Here is an 11,488-nt window from a genome sequence, read left to right as displayed (position 1 = left end):
TACTTTAAACAGAGCTATACGGTTTGGTTTATGTTGAACATAAACGTAACAGGGGATAAACTAGTTTAGGTCTTTCTCCTGATTTTGCCTTTGCCTATAATTGGGAAGCATCAAGAAGTTTTTACACTTCTTTTCAGCAGAAATCGAGAGATGTTGTTCTCAGTGAATGAAACCACTAGCAAATCACTTAAGATTGAAGTAGATTTTTTTAATCTGAGTTTGGATTCTTTCTCATCTACAGGTAATACCACAGGTATTGCCTTGTTTTGGCTATTTTGCATAGAAGCTTCAGGAACGTGTACTACTAACATTATGAATTATAGCTACAGTTTTGGTATTTATAAATGGCTGTTGTCAGATTTGAGATAGAAGTCTCATTACCCACATTGTTCATACTTCAGTTGAAAATCCAGACTGTTAACAGAGCTCCCAGATTTTCCATTTCTTTGTGTAGGTGTTTGCACTTCACTGGAAAGGCAGGGTGTGTGAAATACCGTGTCATTATTGCAATGGGATGGAAAAGTTATGTTATTAGTTCCAGGAGATGGCACTGTGTCCTCTCTGGGCTAAAAATTATATACATAGCTTTGAAATGTACATTGAGAACCAATGAAATTCTGAGGGTTTTTTGCTCTTTCTTGTTATGAAACACACATTTCATTGTAAACCTAAATTAATCTTTAACTGTCCCAAATGGATTTCATCACTTTTATTTTTGCAAATAATTTATATTTAAATGCAGATGTGTATTTTACCATTTTCTGTACAGTGCCTTATATTTCATGTTACTGTTACAGTGCTTGTCTGCGATACAAGCTTTCTGGCCAGTTGGAAGACAGGGGAAACAGCAATGTGAACATTTTATGCTTTACCTGAGATTGTGTAACAGTTCAGGTTTCTCAGCTAGTTTCAGAATTGGGTTCCTGTGCATAATTTAATAATGGCTAAAATTATCTGAAAAACACAAACCCCAAGCATATTAAAAACCGAATTAACTAGCAAATTTCCTACTAAGTAGCAAAACCAAACCCCTCCTAAATCGGTTCTGGCTTTGTTGTTCAGCTAGGAAGGAGGCACTTTTTCACTGAACTTTCTGCGTGGCATTTGAAAGTAAATAAGCTGATAGGAAAAAGAGTTTTATTTGTTTTGCAAAATGTGCTGGCTGATAACGGAGGGCTGACCAAAAGGGAAATGGGTGAGGCCTTCACATCCTGTCTTGTGTCTCCCCCGGGCACGCTCTCCTTTCTCTTGTGAGGCGGAGGGAGTGGGAGCGGGCTGGCCGGCGGCCTCCCGGGGCTCTCCTCTCTTACACCGGCTTGTAAATGTTTTGCGAGGTGCATTCTAAACACGTAGGGCAATCAACTTCCCCAAAAAATCGCAAAGTCTTCACGGCAGAATTAATGGAAATCGCGATTTCTGCCGGCGCCCCTTTCCCGGGGGGCACCGCCGGGCGAGACCCGGGGTCCCCGGGCCGGCCGCGCCGTTTCGGTTTAAACCCGCCCAAGCAGCGGCGGCCGCCGCCCCCCCCCCCCTTCCCTCCGTCCGTCCGTCCGTCCCTCCTTCCTGCCGCCCCGCTGATGTCAGCCGCGCCCCCGCCGGGGCCGCTGCAGCCGCTCCGCGCCCGCGGCTACAGCGCGCCCGCGGCTGCGCCGGGGAAGCCGCGGCCGCCGGATCGCCGCGCTGTGCCCCCCGCCCCCCCCGCCCCGAGCACAGCGGGAGCCGCGGCGGCCGCAGCCGCGTTGCGGTGGGGCGGTGGGAGCCGCGTTTGGCAGCCGGGGAAGGAAACGTTATAAAAAGCCTTTGTCTTGGAAATCAGCATCTCATCTTTCCTGCCGCCCGACGTGCTGCCGGCGGCGGTGCAAGCCACATTTTCGGCTCATTTGTTCTTTTCGCCGCCCCAGGCATGTCTTGACACAGCTGCGAGGCTGCCGTTTTCGTACACTTCCGACGGATGTCTTCGGCTGTAGAGCGGTTGGGGTTTGAGACTTGGTAGCGTTTATCGGGGCGAGCGTGTGCGAAATTCCCATGATCGCAGTCTGAAGGAGGAAGAACTGGAAGAAAGGAGCAGTTGTGTTGGTTTTTCTTCGTGCTGGCTCAGCCTTCCTGGATGGTTGCATTACTCTCTTGTGGACACATTGTCAAGCGCGTACAGAGAGAGAGAGGCTTGATTGTTTTTTCCCGTGATTGGTTTTCGTCGTGATCGTCGTGCAGAAACAACCACTTTTCTCCCAGTTTGCTGGTCCGCACTGAGGCAGCAGGAATATGCTCATGAAGGAGTACCGGATCTGTATGCCTTTGACAGTTGAAGAGGTAAGCTCCGCCACTGCTCGTCGTTAGGTTGTTACTTACTAAGGGTTTTCTCTTTCAAGGCGAGTTGAGGTTGTTTTTGTTTTACTGAATATTTTTTCTTCGTGGAATGAACTTAGTCGGAGATGATTGGTTAGAGAGGAATGTTTTTATTGGAAAATAAGGGAATCCTGCAGGAACGAAGGTAACTTAAGTGTATCAAAAGCACTGTGTCATCAAAGTATTGGTTATAAAGATTTTCCAACCAGACTTTTAAGAAGAATCTTGGGCATATTTGCAAGGGAATGCCTTGTGCAGAAATCCTCTGTTAAAGCGTTTGTCCAAAACCCAGATTCTAAATATATCTTCACTCTTGCTTAAAATACCCTTGCAGATGGACGTGGCCTGAAACTCTCTAGCACAGGTAGGGTAGGTAGGTGATAATTTATCAGTAAAACTTTTTGTCATGTGAAGAAATGATTGAAAGTTAAACTGCTCTTTGTCGATGTTCTGAACTCTGTGTTAGGAACAGTATGTGTTTATTTCTCTTCAAACATTCTACCTGCTCGTTGTTTTAAGTAAGATAGTAGTACCTATATGTAATACACGTGCTATATAGTTAGTTGTGCATATAAATAGTGCTCGCTTATAGGTGTAATATGTCCCCAGAGGCCTGATGGCACATGAAATGAGATGGTGCTTTCTGGTTTATAGTGTCTCGCACGTATAAAAAAAGAGAGGTGTTGTTTTCTGTAGCCATTTATGATATAGAAGTGGCCACTGCGGCGCGAGAAGGAGGCTGCTCTTGAGCGCACGCCCTACGCGGGCCGGCTGAGCCCGCACCGCGCATCTTGCGCCGACCTGAGCGCAAAGTTTCTCTGCTGCTGGGGGCGGCGCCGGGCCGCCAGGGGGCGCCCTCCCCGCGGCCGCCAGGGGGCGCGCTGCCCGCACCCCTCTCGCTGCCCCGCGGGGCGGCCGTAGGCAGCGGCTCCGGTCAGCGGGTGGTAACGGGGGTTACACCGCCCCGCACCCCGGGGCCGCCTCTGCAGAGCGGCTGCTGCCCGCAGTCGTCAGGGAGTAATGCTCAGACGGAGAATATTCCCCCTTCTCGAGCCCTCTCCCCCAAGTTTATGATGAAATACATTTCCTTTGCAAATTAATTTACGCATTTTCTGTTTAAATGCATCCAGGTGAGTGTTTTGCCTCACAACTCCTCTACAAGGAGTCTGCACAACTATGATAGAGTAGTCAGTTCAATGGTCTTTTTTGTCTGTGTCTTCAGATTTGGCAAATTAACAGTTTTCTAAAACTGAGAATTTAAACTGCCAAATATTTCCTTCAGCCTGCTCAGGAAATTCCATCTTCTGGGAGCAGGACCTAAAAACACCACATACGTGTAGGTAAACAGGCGTAGGTTTAATTCTAGCATTTTTCCAACCAAGTTATATAGTATGCTGTGCTATTGGATGGCATTATTCTTTTAATACATAATTTTATTTGTTTATTGTATTATCCTAATATAGACAACATTTTATCCAGGCCAGTTCCTGATGTCCTCAGGCCACCACACTTAGTTAATAACAATTCGTTATGTCATCAGAAGGGAGTAGATATAATTTATTTTGAAAAATCATTGTTAAACAAGATTTCCAGATACAGAAGAGTTCAAAAATCTCTCAAAACAGGAGTTGTTGATGCATGATGAGGCAGAAGACAATGTTGGAAGTCTCTTGTTCTCTAGAATGCTAACAGAATTAATAAAGATACTCATGAGTCTTGTAGTTTCTCTTATATTGAATTGTCCATTATTTAATCGAAGAGCTGTAGCTGACATGCCTTAATGAGGGACCTAGAACATCTCTGATATTTAGTATGGTTTTCATTATTAATTATAAAATTAACTATTTCCATTATACTATTTACATACTAAAAAAGTGCTGCACTGTGTTTCTCATTGTGGTTCATGTTTGTGACATTTTCTACAGTCTGTGAAGGTATAATTATTTTACCTTAAGTTGCACATTAACTACCAATAATGCATGATATTTTTGGCATCTCTGTGGAATAAGACAGTGATGCAGTCATTAGGAGAACATCATGGGGCAATGTTCATCTTTCAGAAACCAAGAGTATTTTGGTTCTAAGAGGTCCAAACTGCCTTCTGCAAGGTGCTAAGTCACTCTGAAGTTCAGTGGGCTTTGATGGAAAAGCAATTTCCAAAGGATATGCAATTTCTCACAGGATTGGGATGTTGGGCACTGATCTACAATAGCACTTAGGTACCTAACTCACATTGACATTATGGGGAGTTAAGCACCTAAATATTTTTTGAGGTTGTATGTTTCAACAGGTGTGTGAAAAATGCAGTTCTTTCTTACGCAGCTGCATGGCTTCCCTTTTTGTGCTGTTTTCCTTAGACTTTACAACTCTGTTTTTTCCGCTGTTTGGAAGTTCTGGCTTTCAGCCTGTGCACTTTATACAGGCAAAGCATTTCCTTGAGCAGTTTTCTTTTTCAGCGCTGACTTGCTAGTTATCCACACATAGAAGTCTCACAACGTGAATGAGAAAGAATTCCATCTTTAGTCTGTGGTGTGGTGTTGTCACCAAAACCAGAGTGGCTTCCCATGTCATTCCTGTGAAAATAATCAGGCACAGGAGGCAAAATGGAGTGTTATCTGTGTCAGCCAAGCACCTGCATGTGATCTTCTGTAGTCAAATTTTACATGTAATGTGAAAAAATGTGCATTAATGTCCAGTCTAGTAACTGGAAGTCATTACTTCTGCATGTAGATAAATGCTCACACAGCAGTATAGCAATTAATGCTACACTGGCTGGCTACTAGGACCTAAATTTATCTCTAGAGAAGAGTAAAAAACTGATAGATGTCCCTGTAGCAGCAAAGCTGTCTCCAGGTTTGAAGAGTTTCTGGCATTGTTGTGGATAGGAGATTCTGCATAGCTGCTCTTCAGTAGCTGCTCAGATTGCGTTCTTGAGGCATTCTTTCATTCATTCCCATATTAGACAAGATACCCAAATATTTATGGGAGTTTTCTTTGTATACCTGTCAGCTTGGAGGCCAAATGCTTTCTTGCAAATAAAACATTTCCTAAGAAATGTTGATTGCTACAGACTTAACTGTTCTTGGGTATTTTGAGCTAGGATACAGGAGTCAGAGGTGCATCTTTGTTACTTGTCTAGAAGCACCAGGAAAGACAGGCTGTGCCCAGAGTGCTTGCTGAGGTGCTGTGGCACCACACTACAGTTCTTATTCAAGGCTGAGGCTAACTCATTACACTGAATTTTTATTGACAGTTATTTAGGACTGTTACATATATATTGTTGCAAGCTGCCTGATCAGCTTTAAAATACTTTGGGAAAGGAAATATGTTAACTTCTAAGCAAAATAATAACTGCTGTAAGAACTTTGCAAATTAGGTCAGAATATAACTGTTGATGAAGCCAATATGATTGCCAATTAGAAGTCATTGCTTACCTCATTTGTGGTACTTTTGGGAGGCATGCCCACAAATTTAGTCCTTTTGTTAACACTGAGACCTTATAAATTAGAAAAAGCCATTTCTTTTCATTAATACATAAAAAAAAGTAAAATCTGTTGAAGTAATTGCCTAGGATATGTTACCAATTTTCATCCCAGCTGCAATTAATAAACGAGCCTGCCTCTTGGTTATTTTTCCCCTTGCATTTTAATGTGCTAGTTCATTCTTACAAATAGTTTGTTACATCACATGAGAGAATATTATAACAGGCTACATTGTGGGTTTTTAAATACCATCAGTTAAAAAAAGACATTCCGAAGCAAGTGAAAAGAACACCAAGCAATTGAAAAGAGCGGAGATGCTAAAAAATGCTCAGACTTGGGTCTCGTTGCAAATCATAATTCCACAATTCTTCACAGGAAGGATTACATGGCTTTGTGCTTTTGAGATGCATTTATCTGAAAATGTAAACCAAATCTGATAGGTTGGCATGTTACTGAACTTTTATTTTGGAAAAGGCAAAGTACAGAGAAGTTGGTGATTTGTGTGAAAAGTGATTATTCTTTAGGGAACTAGGTAGAAAGACATTTTTGCTGGATCATGTTGAAAATGGGAGTTGTTATTGCTGTAAAATGCTAGGTTGTAAGTATTTAACAGCCAAACATCAAATAAAATACAGTAGCCATCATGGGTTTTTTTCCTTGGAAACAGAGATGACCATTAATGTTTCTATTAGTTCTGAACTATATGTGTATGGCCAGTACCTAAAGTCTTAACAGGTTTTTCTTTCCTTTGTTCTTTATTTCAACCAATAGTTGGTTGGAATAGTTGCTGAAGTTGGTGGAACTGCTCCCATTCTGTGCTTTAAATAAAAGCTAAGTTTGATCCATGGGGAGCACTGCCTGCGTGAGGTGTGGAGAAACAGCTCTAGTGTCATGAATACAAACAAGCAGAGACCTGCAAAATGTCTGTAAATGTACATCATGGCTTTTCAACAAAAAAATCATTTGAACATTAACAAATTCTGGTTTTAGAGGTGTTGTGCTTGCTCCTTTATAAAAATATCCAGTGTTTAGCTCTTGTTTCAAACGTTATGAATTCTCCCAGTGTGGATTATTTATGTAAGATTATTTCAACAACATATGTGTAAACAGTATTTGTATTCTCTGACTCTTGTGTACATTTCTTCTTTAAAAGATTTCTCAGTCTACTGTTTTGTGTACAAAGGGTACTTGTTATAACATGTTTTGTACAGACAGATTTAAAGCTCAAGGAAGCATTTGAGAAAGTTGGGATTTTTTATGCCCTGAGAGTTAGCAGGTGTTATAGTACTTAGACATAACTATATGCATGTAGAACGGAAAAGTCTTTAGTAGGGTATAAAGTATAAAATGCATTTTCTCTAAACTACAGTTATCTACTGCAGGACAAACTACATATACTCATCCTGCAGTTAATGCTGCTGTTTTAACTTCCCAGCTATAACAGAACATATTTTCAGGAATATGTAAATGTATGGAACATTTGAAAAAGCAGCATGTTGGCTGTAAGCAAGAGGACTATAAGCAAATATAAGGTGAATTCAGCTTTTCAAATTTAATTCAATTTAATTATTTGTAAATAAAATAATAGTTGGATCATGTCATGACCATGACCTCTGCAGAAAAAGTTTATCTGGTAGTTTTGAGCTGAAGTTGTCCAGAAAAGATGGAGTCTTATTGTGCAATTTTAACTTAAAGTATCAACGGCTACAATGCATCTATAGTCTTACAGTTTCCCTTACAAGATAGTAAAGTGCTATGAGAAGTAAAGGACTTTTTGCTCTAGTTAATCATTCTTTCTGGATATGCCTTATGAGAACATCACCGGCCTTACCTTCTCTTTGCAATTAATACTGTGGAGGCACTGATACATTTGTCTGAGGAGTATTCAAAGTTAATTATTGATCTAGGAAAGCTCTTTACACCATTATGAACATCTTTTCACCCTTCAAAAGAAATCATTGTGTAAGACTTTTGTTAGCAAACAGATCTGATCTGGTCTTTTGTGGGCGGTACCGTCTACTCGCATCACAGGGCCTTTGCTACATACAATGTGACCTTAAATTGACCTTAAAGCTTGTGGGCTGGGAAGACTCATTATAATGATATAACAGATAAAATAGGTAAGAGAAAGCACCAGAATTTAACTTTTATTACCAAATAAGAACAGCTACTTAATTTTCTTTTGATGTACAGTCTAGTTGTAAGAACGAACAGATGAAAGCAAGAGCTGTGTTTTACCATGGGAAGAAAATAAATACCTTGCTTTAGCTTGACCTTCCTGTACTAGTTGTAGTCACCTAGAGAGCTATAAAAGCAAAGCAATGCAGAGCAGATGTCAAATCGTTACTGAACTCCACTGCAAATAGAAGACCAAAAATATCCGGTTTTCTCCTTTACTCCTGTTTGCACATTTCAGTACAACTCTGTGAAAGAAACAAGACAACCTTTGTGCTTGAAGTTTCAGTGTAAATCATTAAAAAAATCTTTCAGTGGAAAGGATTAGATATTACCCAAGAAACTTCAGCCTCTGATATACATCTCTCTTCATCTCTTTTTTTCTGTCTCTCCCTGTCAACACTTGTTTTCTCCAAGGTATATATATAGCAAATAATACTACACATTTGATTTGAAGGCTTTGTTGGCAAAATATAGGGCCCAGTTTTGCATTTCCCATAAAAGAAAATGCAGCTTGTCAGTGTTTTAGGCCATTTTCTAGCTAAAGCACTCTACAGAACTTTGATGCTATCAAGAACTCCACAAAGTGTGTTTGTCTTTGAAGCATAATGTAAGTTCGGAAACAAAAGAACAGGGAGAGAGAGACACAGAATATCAATACTGGCTTTTAAAACTTAGTGCTTTGCTTTTTTATTTTTTGGGATGAACTTCTTGTTGCTGAGAGCATGAAGTTCTTGTAAGAGTCAATGTGAACGCTAAATAATCGGCAGTTTTGAAATTGTGGCCACTTTTCTTTACATATCTAATAATGAATGTAGATGCCTATATTAGCACCTTGATGTTTGATAACTCTGATACATTAAATACATTTTCCTTTAGTCCAGTCTGTTTAATTTCCTCATCTGTCTAATTGTACGGTTAGAAATAGTATAATTATACCAATTTTCATGTGCTTTTTGCCTGACTGCACATGTTAAAAACATGTTAGGTCATTTATAGCCCTTAAAGTATATAAGGCGCTTTAGCTTATAGGAAGAGAAAGATTTCAGTAATAACTAGGAAAGGTTAAAAATTATATTTTCCTTCATGAGTATTCATTTTAGTCTGTTAGGCATTTGTGTTGTTAAAATCTGTTAGAGATCATGTTCTTTTGTACAAACGACTGCCTAGTCAGATAATGGAAAACCCATAGTATATAACAATGATTCATTCACAGTATTCTTCTTTGTGACTAGTGAGCTGACAAATACGTTCCCCAGGCTGTCCTTACAGGACCGAGTTGGTTGTGGATGCTGAAATACATGCAGGCTTTCCATTTTGAATGTCCAATCTAACACACAAGCAACTGTTATATACTATAAGGATGGAGATCAATAATACACACATCCAAACCATTGAAATACACTCAACAGTTGTGGGTAAGGGATAATTCTTTGTATCCTTGCTCATGGAAAACTTATTTGTTCTTTAAAATTATTTATTTTTCAAATAATTAGAGTTTTCCTTATATTTTATCCTTAGCTTCTTTGGTTTGTAGAGCATCTATCATGACCAGCAGTGTATTTAGTAAGACTTGATACCAAAATAAAGCAAATAGTGACTTTTCAGGCAAATTTGCTGTGATAGCGCTTCACTGCAGCCTGAAGAACTTTCTGTAGGCATAATTTGCACCTATTTCCGTGAAATTACCAATGTCTGCATGCGTCTAGAAAGCAAGGAGAAAGGTGCTCCCCAGGATTAGGTTTAAAAAGGAGTGAAGAAAAGGTAATTTAGTCTTCAAGTTGAGTTGACAGATGGGTTTACAGTCTGTACGTGGGGGAAACTAGACTTGAACTTAACCTGTGTTTATATATAATGATTTTAGTCTAGCCTTTGTCTTGTTTATCTCCTCAGCTCCTCATTTCTTTCCAATTTTGGTTATAAGTGATTTTGGTTATTTTGAATCCTTGGATATGTATTAAAATACTATTTTTATGTTTATAAAATACAATGCAGGGTGCTAAATTGTAGGAATGACATTTTAATGGCTTTTCTCGGAAAAAAAATATGTATCTTCCATCTTCTTCCTGTTTGCGGTCAGAAAACGCTGAAGCAGTTTTGGATTCCATTAGTTTTGTACTTTTACAGTTCTGAAGCTGGTTTTGCACACTCCTAGCTTTTGCATATACTTGCGCACATACTTAATTTAAAGCACAAGTAGTCACATGTCCTGAGTCACATGCATAAATGTTTGTAGACTGAGTTTAATGAAAGACTTGTTCATATGCTCTTCAGAAAAATCATGGTCTCTATTTAGGAGTTTTCACATGTCTGTTCTAAGATTAGTCTTGCCTAAGTGATTTAGGAATACTTAGCCTCTGTGGGAATTGTTTTCTGTGAGCATGCTGAGTATGCCTTATTTTCCATTTCATCACACTAAATGTCATATTAGGGTTAGTGTATTGCCCGATTAATGACTATGTTTAATTTTTTTTCAGTAAAAATATTATTACAATGCATGACAAAATAATTACGTGAGAATGACACTCCAGTATAACGCATACTGTTGCTCAATTGCTTGATTAACAATCACTCACTGAAGACAGTCAGAAACACAACTAATTGTTGAATATATTTTCAGTTTTTTGCTTTCATTTCATATAAAAGTTATTAAAAATATATAAAAATAACTTTTTGTGCTAGTGTCACGGTGTTACTTGGAAGGTTACCAAAAAACTGAAGTCTACTGTGAACAAAAAAAATTGTATTTATCAGAAAGGTAAAGACAATGATGATTCTGTTGATAAGCGTGAAGTTCTTACACATGCCAAGCTGGTATTTCTCCTGGTTATCCATACATGGTTTTTTTTAAGCAGTCTCACTTGTTAGGCCCATTGAATATACTTACTTTGGTGGATCACGGGGTTTTTTTGCTTCATGCTGTGTGAAAGGAAAATCATTCAGTGGAATTTAGACCATAGGAATACCAATGAGTTCTGTCACTGATGTCAGACAGGCCAAGATTTCAGCAAATATGTATGACAAAACTCAGCATATTTTTAGAAGAGAAATGTTGGGAATTTAAATTCCATTTTAGTTGGATGGCGCAAATCTGAAATAATTCCATTGACCTCAGGAGATCTGTTCCAGATTTCCATCAGTCTAGTCAAAAGTAGACTTTAACCAATGGCTGTAAACTAAAAGAAAATGTAAATTTCTCAAACTTGTTGTTCTCAACAAGAAAGAAACCAAGCTGTCTCTAAATCTTTAGCATTATTGCCTAACCTAAAAGACATTATCACACAATTAGATTAAGGCTCCTGATTTGTGTCACACCAATGATAACGTCTCTGAGCCTGCATAGAATTAAATGATTGCTGTCCTCACACCACAAAACTTGGCAGTAACCTCTTTGCTCTCAATTTTCAGTCCTAACTTTGTAGAAACTCCAATTCTCTCTTTCTTTCTCCCATTTTTGAGTCTTTGGTCATACTCCCAAATAAGGA

General features: G+C 39.4%; 1 protein-coding gene across 1 annotated transcript in view; it reads left to right on the top strand.

The window, feature by feature from the left end:
• The first annotated feature begins 1,655 nt into the window (after positions 1-1,655).
• Positions 1,656-11,488, top strand: part of PITPNC1 (phosphatidylinositol transfer protein cytoplasmic 1) — an 84,831-nt gene continuing 74,998 nt past the window's right edge. Inside the window, exon 1 of the mRNA XM_074888830.1 lies at positions 1,656-2,310. Coding sequence (XP_074744931.1) covers positions 2,263-2,310 — 48 coding nt within the window. The 5' untranslated portion in view covers positions 1,656-2,262. The remainder of the gene's footprint in view (positions 2,311-11,488) is intronic.

This window comes from Strix uralensis, chromosome 19 (assembly GCF_047716275.1).
Source record: "Strix uralensis isolate ZFMK-TIS-50842 chromosome 19, bStrUra1, whole genome shotgun sequence".
Taxonomy (NCBI): Eukaryota; Metazoa; Chordata; class Aves; order Strigiformes; family Strigidae; genus Strix; species Strix uralensis.
This window is presented reverse-complemented; position numbering and strand designations above follow the sequence as displayed.